Source organism: Gekko japonicus, unplaced genomic scaffold, assembly GCF_001447785.1.
Source record: "Gekko japonicus isolate JY-2015 unplaced genomic scaffold, Gekko_japonicus_V1.1 scaffold138, whole genome shotgun sequence".
Lineage (NCBI taxonomy): Eukaryota > Metazoa > Chordata > Lepidosauria > Squamata > Gekkonidae > Gekko > Gekko japonicus.
Window position 1 is genome coordinate 241,500 of NW_015163096.1, and position 27,797 is coordinate 269,296.

Sequence of the window (27,797 nt, forward strand, 5' to 3'; positions counted from 1 at the left end):
GGCTGGACCATCCTATTGTCTCTAGCTGGAATTATTAGCATTTCTTAAGAAGTAGCTGAGGTTAGGATGGAAAGCTGGTGAGCTCCTCTGTGCCTGTTTCCTGCCCAGAGAGAAACACTTTTAAAACCTCTTGGGAAAGGTTTTACTCTGATCAGACCTCTACCCCAAAAATGCATTTCTTCACAAAGCACACTGTAAGGGATGGTATTCCTCAATCAGTAAATCCTGTACAAATCTGTTGTTTCCACACACTCTGAAATCTCCAAAAGATATTACTGATTGTGTTTAGTGTTCCTAGATATAACTTCATATTTGCAAGTCTGTAATGACTCAAGTGGTTAAGATGCTGAACTGCAGGCTGTGGAAGGTCGGTAGTTCAGCCATTCGAGACCTGAGTGTGCCGCATGACGGAGTGAGCTCCCGTCTCTAGTTACAGCTCCTGCCAACCTAGCAGTTCGAAAGCAAGAAATTGCAAGTAGATAAATAGGTACCACTTCGGTGGGAAGGTAACAGCGTTCCGTGCGCCTTGGTGTTTAGTCATGCCGGCCACATGACCACGGAAACGTCTTCGGACAGCGCTGGCTCTTCGGCTTTGAAACGGAGATGAGCACCGCAACCCTAGAGTCGGACTCGACTGGCTTTCGAGCAAGGGAACCTTTACCTTTAATGACTTGTGAGGATGCATGCCTTTTGTAACGCGGCCATTCTGCCAATGTATTTTGACCTTATACGTGTGTCAGAAAACTGTCCCCCAGCATACGTCTCATTTCTAAAGACACTTCTACTGATAAAATATATTGATCCTCCTAAGTTACCGCTGACATGCAAGTACAAGAATGTACTTGCAAATTAGTATTAAATGTGCCAGGAGCTCATAAAGCACATTCACACATCATGATCGTTAACAACAGTAAATGTTGACTATGTTCACTAGAGTTCTTTTATGTCTCCTTTTTTATTTTTCCAGGGCTGGGAGAAGGTTCTGCCCTTCTTCATCCGGACAGCAGGTCCCACCCTCGATCATTGGAGAAGAATGCATGGCGAACTTTCAAGGAGTCACAGTGTCATCACATGCTGAAACATCTTCACAATGGAGCTCGAATCACTGTACAAATGCCTCCAACAATTGAGGGACATTGGGTCTCCACTGGGTAAGGACATCCACAATCAAGATGGACAAACTATAGAAAAACACAAATCAGACAGACTAACATTAACAATTAATGTTGATAGTCAAATATTGTAGACATCTATAAGAGCAGTGTAGTATACTACACTAAAAAAAGGTAAAGGTTCCCTTGCCAGTCGAATCCGACTCTAGGGTTGCGGTGCTCATCTCCGTTTCAAAGCCGAAGAGCCAGCACTGTCTGAAGACGTTTCCGTGGTCATGTGGCCGGCATGACTAAACACCAAGGCGCACGGAACGCTGTTACCTTCCCACTGAAATGGTACCTATTTATCTACTTGCAATTTCTTGCTTTTGAACTGCTAGGTTGGCAGGAGCTGGAACTAGAGACAGGAGCTCACTCCGTCATGCGGCACACTCGGGTCTCGAACTGCTAAACTACTGACCTTCCACAGCCTGCAGTTTAGCGTCTTAACCACTTGAGCCACCGCAGCTCCTATAGTACAGTAGGGATGGGTATAAACCTAAAAAGGGTGATTTGATTCAGGATTCAAGGCAGCCTATGAACTGAACCCTAAAATGAACCAACCCAAATGGGCCCCACCCAAACCAAGCCAGTCCATCAAGTTCAGTTCCACCTTTCTCCCAGCTGCGGCTCACCAGGGACGGGAGAAAGAGGGGGATTGCCCAGGAAAGGACTTCCTTCCCCCCTTTCTCCTGGCCACAACTTGCCATGGCCGGGAGAAAGGGGCAGGGATCACCTGGGAAGGGTTAAATGGCTGCCAGCCATTTAACCATTCAGTTTTGCTCCCTGCCCTTTCAAAAGGGGGGGGGGCAAAACCAAAGGTTGAAATGGCTGGTACCCGTTTGGTTTTGTCCCCCCCCCCCCCCAGTCAAAGGCTGGCCCCAAACAGCTGAACCGGCCAAAAGGTCCAGTAAATGTTTGGGGAAGGCACCTTCCCTGAACACTGGTTCCTGGGCCCGAAACCAGCCCAAGTTCAGCCCGAATTTTGGCTCATGAGCTGGTTTGTGCCCATCCATATAGTTCACTACTCTGCTGCTTTGTTATATACCATTTTCCCATAGGCTATAATCTGTGGGTCCCCATCCTTGTGGGCACTTTTGGCCAGGACTGGCTTTTTGCTTTGGTTGAGAGGCACGATTCTGCTTCAGTTTCCAGAGGAAGAGGAGGGACTGCATCCCACATGGCCACAGAGGGAGATGTACAGGATTTCAGAGACATAAAGAAGAAGAGTCAGTTAGTTAGCTGGTAGAAAGCAACTCAAAGCATTGTATCCCCAAGACCCAAAAGCAAGTGGGCACAAGAAATAAACTGTTGAACACTGTGGCACCCTTCTGTGATTCCTTGAAACTCTCAACTAATTTTAAGAGTTTTACCCCTCCATAACTGCATCTTCGTTGTGCCACTTCATGCTGCTTTTCAAAATCAGGAGCGCTTCTAAAGCACTGTATGTTGTACTGCCAGCTGAAGGAAGGTTGAAGGCTGCACTGTGTTGCTTGCAGGACTGTAGCTGTAGTCATTATTATGGTGTGATTGGTAATCACCTGTTTACAGGCTGTTTTTGTGTAACAACACAACCCATTTGCAAAGGGGAAGTCAATAAATCATTGACTTTATGCCATATCATGTCACTTGCAACTAAACCAAAGTTCATTAACAAAATGAAATTATGAAACTTTGCTGATGACTAGTCCAAGCATGCTTAAGTGCTTATCTGAAATCACAAACATTCAGTTAGAGAGAGGTATTTATTTTGCAGTCTCAGCTTGCATTATATTCACCTGTGTACTCTCAATTATTTTCTTAGGGAGCCTATTTGGGGGATATAAGGTTCTATTCAAGCCCAGTCCTGTAATCCCTTTTCAGGCAAAACTGCTACTGAAGTGAATGGGAGTGGAAAGCAGGCAGTAATTGTCACTAAAATCCTTTACTTGTATCAGTGGGAAAATGTTCAGGGAAGAGGTGTGGAAATCCCAAATTTAGGAAGAAGTTCTCAAAAAGAAATACAAGAAAATTAACCCAGAAAAGGGTAAACAGAGCATGTAACCAGAGAAACAAACAAAGGACATTTGGTGAAGATACTGTCTTTTAAAGGAACTGTGTTCAGTATAAGAATATAAGGAGAGCCCTACTGGATCAGACCTCTGGCCCATCTAATCCAGAATCCTGTTTCATACAGTGCTAGGAGGCAAAATCAAGGGAATGCCTTGTGCTAGGAGGCAAAATCAAGGGAATTGCAGTGCTAGGAGGCAAAATCAAGGGAATGCCTTCACCTCTATGCTCTGTTCAGAACAGAGCATAGAGGTGAATGAACAGAGCATAGGCATAGAGGTGAATGAACAGAGCATAGAATGAACAGAGCATAGGCATAGAGGTGAATGAACAGAGCATAGAATGAACAGAGCAAAGGCATAGAGGTGAATGAACAGAGCATAGAGGTGAAGGCATTCCCTTGATTTTACCTCCTAGCACTGCAATTTAGAGGTCTGCTGCCTTTAGCTGTGGAAGCTCCCTTCCAGCATAAGCAGCTGTCTAATTGCTCTTTTAAAGCCTTCTATGCTTGTGACCATCACTGCTTCTTCTAGATAGAAAGTTATGAGAGAGCTATTTTCTTATGTAAAAATCATGGTGTAATAAGGCATTGAAGTAGTGCTGGGAATACTAACAGCCACTTGGGCTTTAGTTGATAATCTACAATTTTGCACTTTACTAAACTCCCTTTATGTTCAATTTATTTCCCATTTGTTTACAGTTGTGAAGTTAGGTCTGGCCCAGAATTCATCACAAGATCATATAGATTCTACCACAACAATACTTTCAAAGCCTACCAGTTTTACTATGGAGGTAACCGCTGCACAAACCCGATATATACCTTAGTTATCCGTGGTAAAGTTCGCCTTCGGCAGGCATCGTGGATCATTCGAGGGGGGACCGAAGCTGATTACCAGCTGCACAACATACAGATCATCTATCACAATGAGGCAGTGGCTGGAAGAATAAGCCAACTGGTCAACCGTACATGCCCTGGATTTATACCGGAAGACAAACCTTGGGAGCAGAATGTGAGCTATGATATATGGAGAGAAGAAAATGGCTATGAATGCATCAGAGCTCTGAATTTTGCCATGCATGAACTTCAGCTGATCCGTGTAGAGAAGCAATACCTTCACCATAACTTAGACCACTTAGTCGAAGAGCTATTTCTTGGAGACATTCACACCGATCCTGCTCAGAGGATGTATTATCGTCCGTCTAGCTACCAGCCCCCTTTACAAAATGCCAAGGTATGTAAATATATCCGTTCCAAGGCAACCAGATAAAGTATCCACTTAGTTAAAGGATAATAAGCTCTCCAAAAAGCCTTCAAAAGGCTAAGGGCTTCAGCCTGTGTCTCTAAGGTTTGCCTTATTACTTGCACACATTCCTGTTGCTTCTCCATTCCTTCAGGCTATAATCGATGCCACTGCTGTTCTTCGCAGCCCATAACACAATGCCCCCATTCCCCCCTCCCCCCAGTTTCTGGTAAGCAAACTGCTCTTCTCACTGTGGGGGGGGGGGCATAACATTCCTCTACAGCTATTATCCTTCCAAGCAGCCCTTCATTCTCCAAATTTGAGGACAACATAGAGGTGGGGGCAAGCTACACTTTATTTTTGTTAGTGCTACAATTAATGCTAAATTTCTAAACATGCGGTAACATCACATTATTCTTTTTTCAAATTCCAGCGGGGGGGGCACTCTCCCAGCCTTTTCCCCTTTTCAGAGTTTCCTGCATTTGGAATATTTCTAATAGTACAGAATGATCTGTGGGGTTTTTCCTCTCAAATGCCTGGAAGCTGTTCCTGCTGTGCTGATCAGTAACCTCATGGGGTGTTTTCCTTGATTTTTATGTTTGGCTAGGAACAATGTGTGTGTGTGTGTGTGTGTATGTTTTGTGTGTGTGTAACCACTGTGATATATGCCCTGGTTACATCTCTGTTAGTGTGCTGTATATCGGGCTGCCCCTGAGAAGTGTTTAGAAACTTCATTTGGTGCAGGATGTTGGCTGGAGTCTTGGTCCATCTACACATCAATCCAGTCTTGGCCTATCTACACAGGTTCCCATGTTTCTGGGCCCCATTCAAGGTGCTGGTGCTGATCTTTGAAGCCCTGTATGTTTTGGGAGCAACACACCTACTCCCTTATGAACCTGTCTGACCACTGCAGACATCTTTGAAAGCTCTGCTTTTGGCACTTCCACTTTCTGAGATTAGGTGGCAACCCAGGAGAAGGAACTCGCTCACCAGAGAGATTCATCTGTCCTCTGTTGCTGTCTTCCACCAGTGAGTGAAGGCTTTCGTTTCATCCAGTGATCCCTGCTTCTTGCCCCGTGTTGTTTTTAGTTTTTTAATGTATTTTAGCTCTGGTTTAATTTGTTTTAATGATTGGGGGGGGCTGTTGCTTGTAATAGGTGTTTTTTTTAATTGTTAGCTGCTTTAGTGGCCTTTATGAGGGCAGAAAGGAGGGGTGTGCATTTTGTAAAATCAATAAATAATATATCTGCAGAACAGGCAGGAGCAATTTAAGGTCAAGGCAGTACTCTGTGACGCATTATTTCATTAAAAGACTGATAAAAGCAGAAATTTTCCTTGTTCATTGCTTTTCAAATTTTTGCAGCATTAATAGATTAAGATTTTTCAAGGATAGAATTGTGTCTTTCCTGTTTATGCTACCAGCTTCACAATGTTCGTTAATGGTTGCTTGTCATCACCACATTAATGAATTTCATATATATAAATTACATCAAGTGCAACCTCTAGCTCTCTGCTTCAATGAAGCATTTTCTATTAGGATTTGGGTTTGGAAGATCCTGGCTTCATTTATCTTTGATCTAATTCATTATGTGAACAGCTTCCTTATTTCAAGTTTGTGACCACTTAGTGCATTGCAGGTCAGAATAAGAGCCATTGACTATATTCTTAGAATTTTTTAGGCGTTAAAGTGAAATTAGCTATAGGTGGAGGACATCAGATAGTCTGTGGAGCTAGTTGGCATTATAGGTCTATGGTTCTTGGCACAGGATAAATTAAGATCTAGCTTCCAAATGTTTGACATAATCAAGGAGAAATAGCTGAGCTTCGAAGAATAAAAGCCAAGGGAATCAACCCTTGTATAATCAAGATAGCATCTGTTCTGTCCCACCAGGTTTGCAAATGATTCCTACATACTCTTCAGTTGGATGTATCTTTTTTAATCATTATGCTACGTTTCCTAAGGTTATCATCTTGGTTCTTCTAGAAGGCATAGTTTTGCTAGGTGCAAAATAGACCTTGGTTATGTAAAACCTTAAAACTCAGAACAAAATATTGGTGGGAGGGGGCCCCCCAATTTTATTAAAGAAAGTAAATGCTACTAAGGAGGTAAGAGGAGGAAGCACCATGAGAGAAGAGTTATATTTGGGGGTGCTGAATGATGGCAGCCTGGCAGCAATCACAAAGCAAAGAGAAAGAATAAAGAGCTGAGAGTAGAAGCCGAAAAACAAGTCCATTAGCAAATATGCGTGATCAAGGGCCTGGATGCAGATTCTGTATAAAGTACATTTTATGAGAGGCAGAGAGAGGGACGAAGAGACAAAGGAAGCTCTTTCTCTGCTTGAAGAGAACCTCAGAAGCTTTCATCTGTAGCTGAAAGCGCCATATCTCACTGACCTAACTGTACTTTGAGAGAGAATGAAAATAACAGTATAACTGTTTTGCAGTCTTTATATCTTTTCTGATGACATCTCAAAGGAATGCACACAGCAATTGGAACCACATTGGAGCCTTTAGTTGTCATCAATTAAATCCAGACACAGTGCTCCACGGTTACTTCTTCACCGTTCTGAAGATGTTTCACTGATTTCACAACATCAAATTGGATACACATTGTTACAAAGGCTGAATTTTTAAAATATTTATGTGATTAATTGCAGTGCAGATTTTAAGCAAAATTTCTAAAACTATGAATACTCTCATTTGCATTTAAAGTATCTACAGCACACATTTTCACAAAAGGTATCTAAGGTGGCCAAAAATAATAAAACCGTATATGTATGTATATTACATTTATGCCAAAAAAACCCGCCAAACTAACAAAATGTTAACAGTGTTACATTTTCATGAAAAAGCATGAATACATCTTGCTTGTTGGTTAAGAGCTAGGTCTATCTGACTAATAGACATTCTCTTTCCTGCAAAGATCAGCCAGACTTGGACCCTGAGGCTTTGGGTCAAATTACATAAGAAATTGGGATGGAGCATGAGAATCCATTCTGCTAACAGTTGCCTTGAGTGTCAGCGGTAGGCTGCTTGCAGCAGAAAAAAAGTGCTGCTGGTGAAGCAGGTGAATGTTTTCTCCAAGAGTGGTTTTCAAATTATTATTCAAGACATCTGTGGGAAGGTGCAATTGGATTGGAAGGGGACAAGAGGGTGCTTATCTCTTTCCTTGTAGGCTGTTTGTCATATCAAAATGTGCTCCTTCCAGACTTTTTGCCCTACGGTGAAAAAGAATGTGGGCATCTGTACCTTTTCCCCAAAAGGGTGAAAAGCAGCTGGGAGAATGAAATTTTGAGACAAAAAATATGGCCTGCAAGAAAGAGCTCTTTGTACAGTTCCTTTCCTTCGGCTACAACTTCTTCTCCAGTTTGCAGTTTCCTGTAGCAGCTGTGGGTTAAAAAACAAACCATCCTTAGGAAACACATTCACATCAGTCAATATCATGTGTACCTAGTTGTAAGGCTGAAGTGATTTCTTAAGTGGATGGAAGCTGAAGATGCATTCGGGGACCACACAAACCTGGCACTGAAAGGTTATAACCCTTCTGCTTTGAACTTCTTTCCTTTCCTAATTGCTGGCCCATAGGGAAGCAGCTGAAAATGAGCTTAAATACTAAATTGAGTTTAAAACCACTAGTCTCAAACTCTTCTGGAAACTGGACACTGTGCATAAACAGAGACATTAAATCAACTTGTTTTTTTAAGCTTTTACGGTCAAACAGTAAGTGGCGTGAGGAAATCGCTGCTGAAGTGAATCAGGTGTATTGTACAGAATTCGTCTGGCAAGGCTTGTTTCATTTCCTCTTTGCTATTATTTTAAAATATAAAAACTAGCTAAAATAATTAGACATGTATGGAAAAGAGGCACCTTGAAGTTTCTGAAGTTGATAAAGCTGTGAAGTGGGGTGGGGGTGTCCAAGAGGTTGAACTGAGTGGTAATTAAAAGCAAATGATTGCTGGATATGTTTGGAATGATGAAGCCAAACAGAATTGGGCTTATTCCAAATTCTTTACAGTGGTTTAGCGGCAGGATAGTAAATCACAGGCCCAGAGTGAAAAATGGACAGATCCAAGCCAAGCTGCTAAATTGAATGAATTTTTAGGGGCCCAAAACTTGTCCAGGCACATAGAAGAACATGAGGAGTTTTCCTCCTAAAATATACCCTTTGTGGTATCTTAAGCAAATAAGGCTGATTTACAGTTCAATAAAATCACTATACACATTCTAAATAATGTATTTATTTTACAGCTCAATCCTAAATTTGAGAGTAGCTGTAGTGGTGCACAGAAATATAGCAACTGTCTCCTTGTGCAAACCAAGGGAAGCAAGTCAAAGGCTACCTTTCAGTTCTTATCTCACTGGAAAAACTTATGACCAAAGTGGTGAAGTTTGTATTGACAAAACTGGCTACGTGATGATAGCTGTAAAATAGGGTACGGCAATAAAATATTCAGGTTACATACAGTCAAAACTTTGGAACAATTGCTGCATTTGGCCACTTTCTGCATGGTTGTCGCTTACATTAGGTGGTGTGCATAAAATTGGAGATGGTTTATCAGCTCGTTTTTGGTAGACCTATACTATTGCTGCTGCTTGCACTGGACTAGGTATGTCTTTTGCTGATCCGGCAAGGTACTTCCATTCTTCAGCAAAATTAATTTTGCTGGAATTATGAAAAGATCACAACTATTCACTCTTGTTCTGTAAATTTAGTACATATTGGTGGAATACAGGAATTATGGCAAGAGGGAAGCCACACAAGATTGAAATCACCTTTTCCTGGGCTTAGACTATAAGAATGCATGACAAAATTTAACTCAGGATAAGTATCCTCAAGGATCTCCATAGGGTATGAAATTTCTGGGCTGTACCAAATATTTCTTTTCTTACTATTTTAACTTACTCTGGGGTCACTAGGTGCTTGAAAGGAAATGTGACTGAACTCTAAAAATACCCGATTTGTGAAACTAATTAATATAAGCAAAAAGATGACCGTTCTCTACATATGCACGATAAACAAAATGCTTGCTTTGCCTGTTTGTTTTTGGCACCTGGGAGTCAGGCTTCACAGGAAGTTTGTAGCTACGGCCTGGAATTTCCTCCAGAGCCAATATAAATATGATTTTCTACAGAAGCTGGAAAGGATCCGGATGTTCATAATAAAGTAAGGTTAAAACATCTGAGTTCTAGACATGTGGACCACTTATAAGTTATGTTGAGTCACTCTGGAATTTTAGAGTATCTGTTTCTCTGGTTCCCTCACAGCTTTTCAGAGTTCACTGATCACTTGATTAAATGGAGGAGGAACAGTTTCCTAATAACTGCAAGAGTTGTAGAGAGGTAAAGGGAAATTCTGAAAAAAGAAAGCTGATTGAACTGTCCAGAGCAGGATATAGAACTAAACTAAAAGAGAGAGTAACTGAAAGAAAGAGTGACGTCTCAAGAAACAACTCCAGAGAATTAAACAAGGTAAACTCAGTCCTGATAAAAAGAAGCTACAGAAAGCACTAGAAACAATTTTCTTCTTCACTCCCACCAAAAGCAAAATGACTACCTGATAACTTTTGATGCAATTAAATTTCATACTGGATGATTTAGGGACAGAAAAATGATTTTGAGAATTCTCCAATAAATTTAATTGTGAAAGTTTTCAAGGTGATAGAATTGCATTCTTAAAATACATCTGAACAATCAGAAAATGAGAATGTTTCTGCAATGATTGTGAGCCATAAATTTCATCTGGTAGCAAACTCACATTAAAAAATGCTCCTGCAAGTCAACCCAAAAGACAGACTGTGCAAACAATCTACTTGTGGAGCTACAAGAGGAGCAAGCAGTCACCTGTTCCACGGAAGTCAGATCTTGGATCTATAAGCTCACCAGTTTACAAAAGAATGCCAGTGAAATCCTAGAAGGTAGTGACAGATAGTCTAATCAAATGTATCATTTTAAATTGCTGATCAACTCTTTAAAACCAAAGGCTGAAGGCCAAACAGAAATGGAATGCCAGGCATGAGAAGACATCAACAACAGGAAGTACAGCAGATGCCATTCACAATTTGCACTTTCACATATTTATGGTTTGCAGTGTGACCAGTGATGCTGTTTCCAGACATTTTTTATTCCCACCACACTGACATAGTAATTATTCCATTTTTGCAGGAAATGTGATTGTTTTTCTACTGGGAGGCAGCAGATTCCCAGTATTTGCAGATTCTGCCATTCATTATGATCCTAGGGACAGACCCCTCCACACACACAAATTGTAAGGGTCTGCTATAATCGGTGAGGAAGGCTAGAAGCATCTGGGCCCAGTATCTTGATGTTTGGGAGGAGACTGCTACAGCCTTTGGTGTGAACAGCATATGCCAAAGTGGCGTTGTCAGTGCCTAATCAGTGAATACAGGAAAACCTGTAAAAGGGTATAAGATTCCATGTTCCTGTCCCCTGCCCATTTCTCTCTCAAGCTCCCAGCCCAGCTGAGGCCACACCTGCCCTGCTTCTGCATGCAAGTTGCATTTGCTTGGATCTTACGATCTCGTTCCATCCTTGTTCATTGTTTCTCCGGCACAAGGACTCCCCCTCTGATACAAGATGTGGAATGAAGTGGTAGGATCCAACCTGGTGTTTACAATATAACCCAAAAAAAGTAGTCCCTTTAATAGTTCTTAAAATAAATTTGCTGTGATTATTCTTTGTACAGACTAGATAGCAGAATAAATCTCTTTAATCTTGAGTGAATGCTGAACATTAAGAGGTAGCTTTTGAAAGCTGGGTCGTGCAAGTATTGTTTTGTCTTCAAATTTTCACTCATGTTGGAAAATCTTAAAATAATGGAAACAGGTGCTGTCTGACTCCCTGCTCACTGTTCAGTGGATATATGTTGGCTCTGCCTCTCATCACAGCTTACTCACTAGTTGGGATAAGCATGGAAGGAGGAGAACTTATTGATATGTCTGTTTGATATCTAAATCCAATGCGGGGGGGGGGGGAAGCTTTAGTTTCCATAGTCCATTCCTGCATACTCAGATTCAGCCTTTTAATTAACTTTTTGCAGGAACTTTGTGGATGCTCCTTCCCAATTTATTTTAATGGGGGGGGGTTGTCACTGCAAATTAATATCCCTTCAGTGAAGTAAATAGCAGATCCAGACATAATGAAATACATTGTTTTTTGCCTCATTTCTGAAATTTCACCCAAGACTCTAGAGCAGTGGTTCTCAACCTTTCTAATGCCTTTAATACAGTTCCTCATGTTATGGTGACCCCCAACCATAAAATTATTTTCGTTGCTACTTCATAACTAATTTTGCTACTGTTATGAATTGTAATGTAAATATCTGATATGCAGGATGTATTTTCATTGTTACAAATTGGGAGCCCTATCCTAAGACCATCGAAAATTTGTGTTTTCCGATGGTCTTGGGCGACTCCTGTGAAAGGGTCGTTCGACCCCCAAAGGGGTCGCGACCCACAGGTTGAGAACTGCTGCTCTAGAGTTTAAATTCAGAGGGAAACCAAAGTTATTTTTCTTAAATATCTTTTGTGTATAAAGGGTCATAAAATCCAACTGAAGTAGACAGGTCAGACAGCTTTAACTTTTTAACTTATATTTTTAGGACTGATTGGTTTTTAAAGGGTACATAAAGCTAGAACGTAGCTAGGATTTTTAAAAATATAACTTCACCATACATTTCAAGGCTTCGGCCTGAAGGGAAAAAAAGTCTCTCTGGTATCATCCCTTCATGTCATTACCCTTACATCTTATATTTGCAAGCTTAGGTTACATCTGTGTTGCCAGAACATCTGTGTTTCCCAAGAGAATTGCCTTATTTTTTGTTGGTCCTGTATGCAAGTCAGAAAAAGACTGCTAGTTATCACTTTAGTGCGGGAGTTATTCTAGCCATTCAGTGAAATGTTCTCTTGGGTTTGACTTACCTGGTCAGCGGGGCAGTAGAAGTGGGAAACTTTACTTAACACCCATGAAAGTGTTTCTATATGGTGTCAGAGAGCCAGCGAACTCTAATCTGGAGAACCAGGTTCGATTCCACACTCTTCCACATGAAGCCAGCTGGGTGACTTTGGGTCAGTCACAGCTCTCAGAGCTTTCTCAGCCCAAAAATAATAAGTGTAGTTTGCCACTAAAAGAGTTGGAACTTAAGATTGCCAGACAATCTTCAGATCTCCTGGCTATACCACGCACAGTGCCATACGATAATTATTATTATATGGTGTCAGCTGTACAGCAGTGCAGGGTGAAAAGTTCCATTTGCTTTTCCATTTGCTTCGAGGACGTTTGATATCCCCTTTTTAAAATCAGATCTTCCCATGGGTTCACTGTGGGATATCTTACTCCAAAAAACCCAGACACAGATTCAGGGGCTCCTATGATAGGCTTTTAAAATACTGGATAAAATAATCATGACCTGACATGCCCTTCTGTGCCATTAGCTGACAGTGCTTGCACCACAACAGTTTTATGGGCTTAATGGTTCGCTGCTAAGTACATCTTCTAAAGCTAACCAGAGTCAGTGGAATGAAACAATTCTCTTAGTCAATATTTCTAATAGGCCAGAACTGCCTATTCTTAAGTCTCTGCAGTACTCTCAACTTTCTGAATCAAAACAAGTCCCAGTTCTTGGTCTAGAATTCTCATCTGGCATAAATCAACACAGCTCCATTAAGGTCATTGGGTCGATGATGATTTACACCAGATGAAGATCTGGATGGTTTAGCTTGAAGTGTGCCAAGCTAAAAGAAAGGAGAGACAGGAGAAACAGAATTCCTGAAATAATTTGTACTTTAATGTAAGTTTCCAACATCTTTTTTTTTTTTAAATTGTGATGCAAGTAGCTTCACTACAGATTCTGGGTGAGTTATTGTCTGTAACTAGGATTAACAGCAATAGCAGCATAAAGATTACCATAAAAATAAGTTCAGGAAGGGAGGAGAAAAATTAACTGGGAACGCGTCCCCCGTCCCGTCCCCCCGCCCCGCCAGTGTGCTATCTTTAAATTAAAAGCAAAACTTCAAAGAGCTGGGCCCCAAGTGAGATGTTACAGGAAGGGAGGAAATGAAATCACTCCATGAAGAGTTTTTAAGCTGGGTTTTTGTTTCTTTGTGGCGTCACTAGGAGAGGAAAGAGTAGGATAAGGAAGAGCTGAAAGAGAATGAGAAGGATAACGGAGAAGTTTTGCTTTTTTTGTTCTGATTAGCAAAAGCCCGATAGTCCTCCTTTTAGTTGTTATCATTTGGGAAAGGACACATTTTGGCATATTGTAGCTTTAGATAAAGTTGGCATCATAGTTACATGCAGCTTATCTGGCAGGGAGACAAATGTTCTTCCAAATTCTTCTCCCAAGTTCTGTTCTGTGTGGAAAGATTTGTTTCTCCATTCGTCTTGACACTTATTTTCAACTAGGGAGTAATTCATCACCAGATTCTGTGCTCGTCTTTTATATTTGTTATATTTTGCATTATGTCATCTTGGTGAAGGACAGGATTTTCTGATATAGTATTTCATAAAAAGAGTATACATGGGGAAAGGGTTTCATGGGAGTGAGTTTGAGTAATCACAAAGGAAAGTTTATTCATATGAAATGGACTTCTTTCCTTTGTGATTACTCAAACTCACTCCCATGAAACCCTTTCCCCAGGTATTCCCCATGTAAGTTTATTCATATGAAATGGACTTAACATGGTGAATTTTAACGCTTTAGCCTTAGGTGATGGGATCAATGAAGAAGAATATTGCCAGGAAACAAATGCTGATTAAGATTTAGGGTTGCCAGGTGTTACCTGGCTGCTGGTGTGTGTGTGTGGGAGTCCAGTCTTGCTCTGGGAGTCTTCTGGCGTGAGCACAAAGCGCACACACTACAATGACATCTCCCAGAAGTGATGTTGTCATTCCAGGCATGTCGGGTAGCATTTGGGCAAGAAACTCTGTGGTCACTTACCATAGTGTTTTTGCCCAAATGCTAGACATGCCTGGCATGATGACATCCCCTCCAGGTGACAACATTGCGCTGAGCAAGTTGGTTGGGACAGGGCTTTTCAGGGACAGGGGTTCCCCATCAGCCAACTGGCTGGCAGCGGATTATCCCCCCCAAAAAAAAAAAAATCAGGGGAACCCTGCCCCTATTGGGGGGTTGGCAACCCTAATAATAATTGATCAAGTTTGAGTGTTTTCTTAAATTGCTTCTACCCAATATTATATTGGGCTGGACCCCTACATCATCTGAAATCCAATTCCATAGGTGGAAGTAAATTAGCAGCTAGTGGTGAGCCAGAAATGCTTGTGTAAGAGCTTGTGCAGATAGGCTGTGATATCTATAGCATTTTTCCAGTTTCCATAATACAAGAGGCTCTGCAAGACCTTGCATAGTTTGTTGCACAAGCAGAAGAATGTCTTTTCTAGCATGAGTTGTAAAACATTCTCCAATGAAACATAAGACAATATTTGAGCAGAAGATGCTTTGGATCCAACTCAATACATGTCTGCTTGCTAACTTTCTGAAGGAAGTTGTAGAAGCCAGTACTTTTAAGGAGAATATTAGATGGTTTGACATTAAGAGCACTATGGAATAGTTCCTTACAGGGATAAATCTAAGTGTTTATATTTAACAGCAGCATTCCAGCAACAGGCCTAAATTCTGTGAGGAGAGATGGAAAAAAATTACACATCTTCTCATGTACTAAAAATAACTACGCAGAACCTGTACCCTTGAGGAAGAAGCAGCTAACTTTTCTTACATCATAGAGCTCTGTCTTGCTTACCACTGCACTTACAACAGTACCCAGGCATGCGGGGTGTGTGTGTGTGTAGAATTGCATGTCAGAGTTTGGTTCTAGGTAAAAATTTGCCTATAAAAAGCCGCTACAGTATTTTGTGGTCTGCCATTATGTTCATTCCGAGTGCTAGAGAACTAATTGGTTTCAGAATGCAATTCCAAAGTGGAAACAAATCTCTTGTCACATTGAAACAGATAGTAGGACTTGCATCAGTTATCACTGACAGGGTGTTTACATAGTCGGGATGAAGGTGGACATCCAAATAGGTGCAATAAGGAAGTTGTAATCTTTGTTTAATGAATGAAACACAGCCTCCATATTTTCTTAGACTAGTGGGGCACCCAGGATTTAAGGAGTAGTATAGATTTTAAACATAGTCTTTCCATGAGCAATTGCAATAGTATAAATCTCTATATACTGCAGAGAATTGAGGCAGTTGGATGTAGCAGAACCAAACCAGTTTTGTGCTCAATCCTCCAACTTCTGCACTGTTTTGCACTCTTCCTAGTTTTCATAATTAAAATCAGTGGGGCTTTTATGCACACAACTATGCCTGGACTGCAGCACATGGTGTACACACACACACTCTTCACGTCCAAGTTGAATATAGATTAACTATGGGGTAAAAATAACATTTCTTACTGGTACTGTCTTTCTAAAAATGTTCAGAGCAAAAGATGGAACCAGTACTCCATACCAGCTCACAAACCAGGGCCAATTACTGTGGTCAATCCAGAAAAGTTGGAAATGTGCTTCATGTTACTTCTTGCAAGTATCAGCAGTTGGCCTGGATCCAAATAGCCTTTACCCAAGGGCTTGACCTATATGTTCAACTATTATAGGAAACTACTTTATGTTAGGAGGCATCATTCCTATAGAATCGGAAGCTGTACAGAAGTTACCAGCTACTGCAGGAGCAATACCAATAAGAGTAGCTGCCCACAAGATATAAGAAAGGACAAAACTGTTTTACTTGCTGCATAATAAGGAAATGCTATTTATTTTTGCAAAGTAATGGCCATTAGCTCTATGTCTTACAAGATTTCTACTGGCTTTATTTCAGAACCATGACCATTCTTGTATAGCATGCAGAATCATCTATCGTTCAGACGAACACCACCCTCCAATTTTACCTCCAAAGGCTGATTTGACTATTGGATTACACGGGGAATGGGTGAGCCAGCGGTGCGAAGTGCGTCCTGAAGTTCTTTTTCTCACCAGGCACTTCATTTTCCATGACAACAATAATACTTGGGAAGGTCACTACTACCATTACTCTGATCCAATATGCAAGCACCCTACTTTCACTATCTATGCCAAGGGTCGTTACAGCCGGGGAGTGCATTCATCCAAAGTGATGGGCGGAACAGAATTCGTGTTCAAAGGTATGATTATTTGATTTTCATGTGCTTCAGTCATGTGCTGCTTAAAAGCTGGTGACGATAATTTGACACATAAAGCATTGAACATCTTCAGAGTCTTATTGAGTCTTTAAACTGTGTGCTGGAATCACGTTATTTCTGAAGCACATAGGTGCCTGCCATGCTATAAAATATTTAATTGAAATCTGTCCTTGTGCAAGAGAGGGGTTGCAGCTTAAATGTGATAAACAGAGAAGGTATAAAAATGAAGAGCAGCACAGGGGAGATAAACTCATTTATAACTGCAGTAACTACAAAAAAGATGGATAATTTAGGAGGAAAGGCTATTTGTACAAAAGTTAAATGGAAAAGAAGTGAAATCGTGCCTTGAGGCCGAACATTTGTGGAAAAAGGTGAAATGGGAAATAAGTAGGGATGATGAAGGGTCAGCAGAAGGAACTAACCTTAGTGGCTGTATGTGATCAAAGTCAGTGGCAAGATGAATAATCCTGGCAGCAGGTTTCTGGACAGACATAAGTAGGATCAAGGGTGAGGATGAGGAAGTGAAACAAAGTTTGCAGTAGTCAAGACAGATAACATGGAGCATGGCTCCAGGGCTTAGAAACTGTTAGAAACGAATGAGTACCCAGCAGTGTGCTGAAGAAGGAAGTGTCAGGTTTGGATAACTGATGGAATTTGAAGTGTGAATGAAGTGGAGAAGTCACATACAAACCCTAAGCACGGTGCCAAGGCAACATGGTGAGGAGAGTGACACGGTCAATAGAGATCGCATGAGTCTAAATGGAGGGTGGCTTAAGTGGAAATTCAGTTTTTAACATACTGAGTATGTATTTGCAAGGAGACATCTGTACTATCTGAATCACAGAGGTAAAGGTAGAGGAGGAAGTTAGTCAGATACCAGGAGATATAAATGACCGCTGAAACGTGTTTCAGTCTTTGCCCAAACAGGCATTTTTCCCCTCTACAAGAAGAGGGTTGATGACTGACCTTAGGGCTATATCAACAGAGAAAGGAAGGAAAACCATAACAGAGATCTGCAAGGTAAGGGAACCTGCTGAGCAGAGTCCCTGATACTTATAGTTTGTAAAGAAGATGACAGTTAACTGATTCAAGAACAAAGGCCACTTCCACACAGGTCATTTGCTCTGAGTTCAATGCTGTTGGGAAGTGATCCTTTTCAAATTCATATGCCACCTGGATTTCTCTGGCTTTTCTTCAGTCTTTCTTAAATCTGCTTTGCTGTAAAGTTTTGGGAATGGTTGCAGTAAAGCATGGGTAGGTGACATGTAACTGGGAAATTCTGGGTTTTCCCACCTACATGGCAGTCATTTCCCCTGACCCTAGTCCTGTAGTGGCCATTTCATCCCCCTGCCACCTGGGGGCTTGAAAAAAAAGTTGGCAGTTGAATATCATTCTAATGTTATAACAATCTGTGTACCAGGTTGTCTGAGTCCCCAGATTTCAATAAAAAGTAAGTCTCTAGTTCCTTTTGTTGTGCAGAAATAAGGGGAAAGGCCTTTCACAGCAACCATAAAGGCTAGAGACTTTTTTTTATTGAAAGCTAGGAATTCAGAGAACCTGGTACACAGATCATTACAACATTTTATCAATATAGTGATAGCCAGCTGCCCTTTTAAAAAAACTGGGAAAGCGCAAGGGAGGGAGGATGCCTGCTGCTAAGGGACTGGGACAGGAAAACTGTGGAGAAGCTTGCTGTGTGAGAGGTCTGCGGCCACGGTGCTGTCTTAGGAGCAGTAGCAGGGAAGCCAGACAAGCTGGTCCCTGTGTGGAAACCAGCAAAGAGAACAATTGTTCCCAGCTTTTATGCAAAACTCCAGGGATAGCCATGTTACACAATTTTGTTTAAAATAAATTAATCACACACAAATGGCAACCATAAATGAAAAGTCGCTGTGGCTTTGGGTAGGGCAATGGAATGCCTGTTGCTAATTACAAGAGCGGGACGAAGCCCAGATTCCTGACAAGCTCCAAGGAGCTCTCGTGGCTGCCTTATGCGATCAGAGGACACCATGACAAAAATTAGACTGCAGGTCAAGAACATAAGAGAAGCCGATGTTGGATCAGGCCAATGGCCCATCTAGTCCAACACTCTGTCACACAGTGGCCAAAAAATACCAGGTGCCATCAGGAGGTCCACGAGTGGGGCCATGGGTTGCTCTCTCCAGATAAAAGCATTTTGACTTCATATTCAGTTGACAGGTATCCCAACGCTACACTCAGGCTGGGATCCCTACTACAGGCAGAAGGATTTCCATCCATATGGTTTCCTCCTCCTCCTTCCCACTGGAGCCCAAACCCCACCCCCATCCCAGTGCTGCTGGGGTGTGTGGAGGGCTGCAGGGGCGGAATTGGCACCCCCTCCTGCAAGTGTGAAATTTTAAGGAGGAATTCAACCCTTACAAAGCTACAAAGAGAACTATAGAACAGAGTGAAAAAACAACAGGAAGAGTTAAACAGGACAATCTAAGAGGACTGCATCTATTTGCCAAATGCTAAGAAAACCTTAATTTTTATTCAGTTTTTGCAGAATGCTTTCATAGTCATACCACCTCAACTTAAAACTAGGCCAGTTTCACTTTGCTTGAAACTCCCTCTGCCAAAGCCCATTCAGTTCAGCTGAAAGTCAAAACTAAAATGATTTAAATTACTTTTAAATTAAATCTAGTCAGACTTCTCAGGATCAAGAGAACTTGGCTGAAATAAATCAAGGTTGTTTCTTTAAAGCAATGAAGTTTATAGATTCCCCATTTCTCAAGATGTTGTGCACATGAAGCCTTAAAAGTGTGGATGATATATGATTGTAATGGAACTGACATTTTCGGGGGGGGGGGTTGTTTCCATTTGGAACTGGTTACTTCATTAGCTTTGTGAGCAAGTATATGTTAAAAGACATAGCTTTATATCCTGGCCTTAGAAGAATTTTTAAATGAAATTTGAGTGGCGTTTTATAGCATCCTTTTCCCTTTATTCTCTCATGAAAACCAGCTTGGTTTTATTTGTCGGCTTGCACAAGGCATGGTGAAACAAACACTGTTAAATTTTTGATTTTCCTATCTAGACAGCAGCCTTTGGGGTGGAAGATTGTTTCTTCCTTTCTTAAAAGCTAATTATGTGCAAACACCAGACCCAATGCTATTCAGTTTGAAGAATAGGTTTTTATATCCCACTTTTCTCTATCCTAAGGGGTTTCAAAGCAGCTTACAATAGCCTTCCCGTTCTCTCCCCACAACAGACACACTGTGAGGTAGGTGGGGCTGAAAGATTTCTGAGAGAACTGTGACTGGCCCAAGGTCACCAAGCAGGCTTCATGTGGGGAAGTGGGGGATCAAAGGTTCCAAATTAGTGTCTGCAGCTTTTAACCACTACACCATGCTGGGTCAGCATATTTGCGGTGTAGAAGTTGAAACTTGAAAATAGGTACTGAACAACTGATTTTTCTTGCATCTGTTAAGTGAACTATTGCCAAGTAACACCTCCAACTTTATTAAATATGTCATTACATTTATAAATGCTTTTAGGTATTTCCTTGTAGATTTCTGCATGTGAGTATATTAGTAGGAGTGTCCTAGCACAGTAGCAGTTTGACAAGCTTGTGGGAAAGAACTGAGCCAGAACGGGGAGCACTTTTTGCAGAAATGTTTGGTAGCAATACAAAAGTCTCATTAGCAGAGATCCATCCGAAAGCTATATTCTTCGCTCTCAGATCAGTTTTATGGTCAATGAAGTCACCGTATTTGCTATGTGATCCCTAATTGGCAAGGAGAAGCACTTCAAAAATTGATGCTCCACTAGATGTGGACAGTTGGCCTGCTCTAGCAGGGCTCTTTTATTGTCTTGCATGCAATTCTCTGCTTACTGACTCCAGTTTTCAAACTACTTTGATTACATTCTGCATGATTACACTTGATCATCAATAAGCTCCAAGTTTGTACAAATTTATAAATTAATATCAAGCTCATATTGAAATGGAACGCAGTCCGGGCAAATCATGTATAAAATCTCTCTTTATGCTTCTTTTGTAGTGAACCATATGAAGGTCACTCCCATGGACATAGCGACTGCCTCTCTATTGAATGTCTTCAATGGAAATGAGTGTGGGGCTGAAGGATCATGGCAAGTCGGGGTACAGCAGGATGTTACTCACACAAATGGTTGCATTGCGTTGGGAATCCGTCTTCCTCATACGGAATATGAAATCTTCAAAATGGAACAGGATGCGAAGGGAAGATACTTGCTGTATAATGGTCAAAGGCCTAGTGATGGATCCAGCCCAGACAGGCCAGAGAAGAGAGCCACATCATATCAAATGCCCTTAATTCAATGTACTTCTTCAACCCCAAGAGCAGATGGCTCATTAGAAGAAAACAAACTAGGGTGGTACAACAGTGGAACTCCAGCCAGAAATCCCTGGGCACTTGTTTTGGCGATGATGCTGAGTATTTGTACTGCTTCTCACTTGGTTATTTACAGCTAGGAGTTGGAATTATACACATTTTCAGATCAGGAACCAGGATGGCACATGCATCAGGATACAGGAGAACAGAACAAGAGGAGACATTTTTTCCCCAGATAAAAAGGACACGTTTGCATGATACACTTGAGTGCCCAAGAATCGCTTCCATCCTCTAGTCTTGAACATCACCCTGTCTGATCTGTGGCCTGACATGACTGCACAACAGTAATTGCACTTTAAGACTGCAGATTTTCCCCCTTCCTTGGTTATTTTTTTTAGAAGGACATGCTAGGATGAATTCAAACGTCTTATATAGCCTTTTTTTCCCCTGCCAACTTTGTTGTTGTCTTGGAGTTTATCAGGAATTATGCTTTTATCGTATTGTGTCAATACTGGTAAATTGCATCTTTCTTATGCTACAGTGTATATATGTACATATGAGAAATCCAAGCCAGGATGTGTCTAAATACACTTTCATAGACTATACATAAAAGGAAGCTATCTCAGATTAAAACATACAGAGATAATTTCAAATATTTTCATATACAACTGTTGAATTTGAAAATAATCAAAAGATTTAGGTGGGCATTCAGCACGCACATCCTCTTGTACTTCTCGAAAGAGATTTTTTTTTAAAAAAAAAATCTGGGATCCATCAGTTGGTTATAATCAAATTTTTAAAAGCAAAAGGAAAAAGATCTCTCAAGCATCAAGGAAATAAATCCAGTGCCTTGTGTTATATTTTTATGAAAGGCCAGGTGAATGGAATGCCTACCATGTGCAGTGTGCTTATCTTGGATCCCAATTTATTAAACTGAGCTATTCAGTGAAGCAGTCGAGGCTAAATCTATTCCCATAAAAGTCTATTTTACAAGAGACTTTAAAAGAAAAAAATCACAATAGGTTGTGGTTTTTTAAAAAAATGAATGCTAGCAGCCAGCAGGATGTGGGCCAAGTTTGGAAAGCAGAAAAGCTGGCATATATTTACAAAAATTCTTTATTTAGTGGGAATGAGACACAGATCTGTATGAACCTTTTAAAATTTAGCTTGACAGTAACCCTTTCAAAGTTCCAATAAGATGCCCTGTCCAAAATACTGTCTTTTAAAAAACCGACAGCTTATATTCCAAATGGTAGCCCCCCATGCATATGCGTAAGTGCATTCACACAAACATAGGTAACTGACCTGTATAACTCAAGGTGTAATACCCCCTATGGTGTTTCACCATGCACTATATACAATTTCTCACCTCCTAAGGCTAGATATGACAGCAAGAGGTAACCTGAAACCCACTGCTTATTTAAAACAATTGAGAGACCTTTGACAATGTGCACTAGATGCTGGATCCCTACAAATCTAGTTTGATAAACAACCCAGTGTTACCCTTACTTTCACAGTGCATCAGGATTGCTGTAAAAAACTGCATCACATTGATTTCAACAGTTTTAGAAACATCTAACTGTGCTGAGGCTTTGCTTACCAGTACATCAAGGCTGTAGAAACAGGCTTGAAAATGTGGTGGGAACATGCAAGAATCAAAGGATATGTGGCAAATCAAGAAATTTAACTTGAAACATGATGCTTAGACATTGAAAACCCATCACATTTTTTGAAGTCCAGCTGTAGTTGATAGCCTTCAAATTCTTGAAAATCCTCAGAATACAAAACATATCCTTCTAAAGTTTCTGAGTGTTGATCATTAGCTATAAATGTGCATTGTTAAATTTGTAACAGGGTGAAGTCCATGAGAAAGGGAAGAACGTTAAAAATGAGTATGCAGGAATGAACAGAACCAGACGTTGGCTGGGAAGAAATCCAAACTTTGTAAGGATTCATAGTGCAAGCTATCTCCCCCATCAAAACCCTAGATCCTGGGCCTGGTAGCCTTACTCAGCAGATATTGCCCATGAGAGCACTAGCTCAGTATGCAGAGACTAGCTGTGCTTCTGTTCCTCAAGCCAATCAGTCATGAGTTTTTAAAATGCTTTCAAAATGCTCTTTGTGATTAGACGAAACAGGAGCCCTAGAGTAAGAAAAATTTAAGCCCATTTTGGCTGCAAAGTTCCTCTACTCTCCTAGGTCTCTGGCACATTTGTGTAACATCTATTCAGTGATGGGTCTGCTTCTCCATCCAAGACATTTTGTCATCTGTATCCCAGACCTGTGCCTGATGGAAGAGTGACTGAAAAACCCTTTAATAATGCAGACACACAGACACTGTTCTTTTGTCTGATATTTCACTGGCATTTTGTTTTTCCAATTTCCCCTACTGAAGTTCAGAATTACTCCCCTTTGTAAATTCTCGACCATCATGTTTGTGGGGTGTGGCAGTGGTAGACTTAGTATGTTTTTGAATAATGTCAGGGATTACTGCTAAGATACAATACAAAGCCTTCCAGTAGGGGTTGTGTTTCTTTTTTCAATCCATCTGACAGCTGATATAAGCATAGTTCTCAAAACAGTAATCTCTTCAACTATAACAAGCACTTTAGTTACTGACCACTTACCTTCTTGCATAACGATGACTCAGTGCTTTAGTTTAACAACATTCATTAAGCAACAGTAATGATACCAGCAAACTTCTGAATTGGGGAAATCTCATTAAGTTTGGGTCTGGCTGTGGCTCATAACAAAGGTGTTATCCTTAAGCCCAATGAGCAGCTTCCTTTCTTGCAAACATGCATAGTTGTTTCCAGGGCCTACCTTAATGAATTGGGCCAAGGGGCAAAAACCAACCTTCATGCATCCTAACAAGAAAGGATGCTGTGAGGCTGCTCAGGAGCATATGGGGGGGGGGGGGTCCTACAAGGATTCTCCATTCTCCTGTTGCCAGCTGTCTATCCCTCCCCACGACAATACATTTGTCTGGATGGGGAGGAGGACAGAAAAGAAGGGCTTGAGGGAAATTCCCATGGGGCTCTCTTTCTAGCCTCTGGGAAAGGCCAAGGCAGCATTCAGACACTGTAACCAACGGCAGTAAGGCATCAGCCCCCTCATTCTTCCCACCTTCTCTTGTGCATGAAGACTGATCGAAAACTTCCTGGCTTATTCAAACTCCAGTTTGTGACAATTAAATGCAGGTACCTTTTTTAAAAAAAAGTTTGTTTTCCCCAAGGGATTCTAGCTTGAATCTCAGCAATTGAAGCCTGATAAAAACTGGAGAGTGTCTGATCCCTGTGTAATAAAGCAGCAGCGAGACATATGAAGGCTGCAACCAACTGTTTTTGTGCCCAAAGAGTTTAACTGCAGGAGTGACATGTCTGAGTGCGGCACCTGAATAAATTGCAAACAGAGCTGGAACAAACATGCCCAACTCTAAAAAGGAATTATGAAATTTTAACTACTTTTACAGTTCAACATTCAAGATCTGAGATAACAGCAACACTTACAGCAATGTAACACTTACAGTCTTGAACTTTTACAAATTCCAGTTGTAAAAATAAGCATCTCTCCAGTGAATTGTTGTGTGTTTAAATCTTACGGAGAAAGAAGCTGAATCTACAAGAAAGTTTTCCACATAATATATTGGTCCTCATATATAATACTTAAGAGACGGAAAGCAATAGGGTCAACTGATACGTGACTGGCCACACACTTAGGAGAAAAGGCAAGGCCTCTTTTAAAAGCAAGACTCTGTTCACCAAGCAAAGCGCCCAGACACTGGAAACTGCCCTCAAGTTGGCTCTCTCCCTGGTATTAATTTTCAGCACCTGCTGGTGGAAGGAGCCGTGAAAAGGAATCCAGCCATTCTGAAGCAAGGCTGCCATGCAGCTGCACACCTGCAGTTCTCTACATTTTTTAATAACTACAGCCATTTTTGAGTATGCAAAGTGAGGATTCTCTGTGTGTATTTAGCTCTGCATTTCAGATTGTGAAACTAGCGTGCTATCACCGGGTGGATTAGTCCCCAAATGGCATCCTGCTATAAAAGATTTGATTTTAAAGGTTGCTGTACATTTGCAGAAAGCCCCAGAATTATTTCTAATAGATATATTTTATTTTTGTAACATTATGAAAAGCTATTTTGTTTCCCAGAATTGTTTTACGGATTTAACAGTTTGGGAAGTTTGAGCACTTGTTTAAATAAACTGTAAATGAAGCTGAAATTCTTCAATGTTTCCTCAATAGCGAATGTGTCCCTTTTTGATCTACTGGAAAGTCAAAATATTTTTTAGTTGTAGGCTCTCTGCCAAAGCCAGAATATTCTATTAAACAAGTTGTATTTCTTCCACAGCCAGACTTCGCAGTACTTAAGGGTTAAGTATAAATGGATTTGGGTATGTACAGCCATCAAATCTGATGTACCACTCCACTTAGATGTACAGTGAGGTTAAAACACTGTGCACCATTAAACAAGATATGCTCACTTAACTAGGTACATTATCACAACTAATGGCTACTCTCCAGAAAGAAATGGAAGTCCCCCGAGTTTCCTTTCCTCCGCCTCATTGCTCTTTAATCTCTTACTATCATCTGTTGTGAAAGTTTTTAAATGCTACTTCTCCACTCCCTGGTTAAAAGCAGACCAATAATTTTTAAGTGCCATTCTTTTTAAAAGGGTTTTCCTTTGATTTAGGAGGTTACAAGGAGTTATCCAAATGCTATTTGGTCTTACAATTTTCAGCTGCACTAGTTATGGGATACGGTCCAACAGACTTCAGGAACACAGAGAAGTTTTGCCATGCCTTTCAGCAACTCCTGAGAAAGTCCTGAACATTTTTTACCATTCATTACCACTTAATTTAATTTAGATATACATACTAGTCATTGGTAATTTTACTTCTCTCACTTTAAATGTTTACATCACCCAAGCGTTCGGAGTAGATATGCATTAGAAGTTTTACAAACTTAAAACTAGTCAAGGACAAACTTACTGCCTGCAATGGCAGTATTTACATGTCCCCCAAAATGATGCAAACATGCATATGAAAAAAGCACAATACATTAAATTGTTAAGACCTCACCTGAAAGCTGTTTACAGTGCCATCCTAACTTCAGTGTGCTTAAAAAGGTGTAATACTGTTTAGGATGGCCCCATTAAGCATAGCCAGAGAAGATCTGGATTAATGCACTATTGCCATCTAGTGGTGATATCTGGCCTCACACTGAATGAAAAATCACTCTCCTCACAGCATGTAAACCCCAGTCAAGATCCTATAGTAGTGTTACTAAGCAATGTTCTCAGGAAAAGCCAAGCACCAGCACACATACATACTGCAGCAAGAAGGGGAAGTATTACTTGAAAATCTTCTCTAACCTATGGATGTGAGCTGGCAAGCTACTGCAGTTATCATGTTGTACATCATCATCTGAAGACTGTGTTAAGAGAAGGAATACTTTTGGAGGAAATTGAGTTCCAGAATACATAAGATCACATATTTCAATGTTTTAAAAATGAACCATGTGGTTTAGTTTGCAATACTACAGAGGGAACTGAGGATACTGAACACAAATTGGGTTGCTTAAAAACAAACTTTGTAAGATTCCCTATCTGCCTAGTTTCCAGTGAAATGGTTCAAAATGAAATCAAAAGAAAGGCTTTTTTCAAACTACCAGTAGTGTGTTAGGAGGAGTTGTTCTAATTGTAAGGAACCTGTGGAATATAGAGGACCATTAAGGGAGAATATTATCTCTAGTACAGAGGCAACTTCCTTGCTCAGAATGTGATGTTAGCTTCAAGAATAACCTGAAATAAAATGGCAATATTTGGGCCTAAAACCCTTAAAATGCACACAGCCAAAGCCCTAACAGACTACTGTATTTGATAAACCTGAAATTAACCACACCAATCAAACACTTGCATGATTTTTACATGCAAGATCTGCATTTTTCAGGTCCCTTAGTAGTAAAAGAGGCCACAGAGTAGGGTATTAGGGTGGCAAGAAATACAGCAGAAGACAAAGCTCAAAACAAAGCCTTAGCATGCACCACCACCTTTGCCTGTTATCAACTTTCATCTTTAAGGCTGTAAGCTCCTTGGTATAAGGACTGAGGCAGAAAGGCGGCAGTGAGTTACAAAAGGCACTGTGGAGATAAGAGGCCTAACCTGCACATACAGCACCCCCCTTCCTAAGGTGCTTCCAGTGTCTTCTAGCATTACTCCTTTATTGCCATGTTCCCTTTCTCTCCAGTCTCCAATGAGAATTCTCTGACTGACCTTCCTAGTATCAGGGCCTGCAACTTGGTATCTGTCCAGATTATCCCATTGCTCTGACTAGATGGAAAAGGGGTATCGTTCCTGCACCTAAGCATGTCACACCAACCATTCCAGGAAAACTGCAATGCCCCAAATGTGAAACAGTAAAGTTAGCTGAATTCAGGTGAACCCAGAACCAAGTACAGCAATTCTCTTTTTGATCATGGATGTCTAGTTATTCCAGCAGACCTGTAGTTAACATGACTGGATTTCCCACATCACCTATGAAGTTTTTCACAAGAAAACAAAAATTCAACCAATACCAAATATCAAAGTTCTACCAACTAAAGATCCCTTACTCCCACTGATAGGATTTAAACATTCCTAGCAAAGAAAGCAAAAATTTCATATCACTGCCTCAAGACCTCACTTCCAGTATAGCCACTGTATATTTTATTAGCTCAACGAGTAACATTCTTTTTGACAGATGTCTTTATTGTTTCTGAAGCTCCTTATGCACACGTTTAGGAATACTCTGTGAAATTGTTTATTGTTTCAAATAGCAACATGGAT

General features: G+C 40.8%; 1 protein-coding gene across 1 annotated transcript in view; it reads left to right on the plus strand.

Annotated features, from left to right (window-relative positions):
* APCDD1 (adenomatosis polyposis coli down-regulated 1) overlaps positions 1–21,415 on the plus strand; it is a 41,621-nt gene extending 20,206 nt beyond the window's left edge. The window contains exons 2-5 of the mRNA XM_015406599.1: positions 968–1,151; positions 3,901–4,432; positions 16,295–16,616; positions 20,657–21,415. Of these exons, the coding sequence (XP_015262085.1) occupies positions 968–1,151; positions 3,901–4,432; positions 16,295–16,616; positions 20,657–21,108 (1,490 nt within the window). The 3' untranslated portion in view covers positions 21,109–21,415. The remainder of the gene's footprint in view (positions 1–967; positions 1,152–3,900; positions 4,433–16,294; positions 16,617–20,656) is intronic.
* The last annotated feature ends 6,382 nt before the right edge of the window (positions 21,416–27,797 follow it).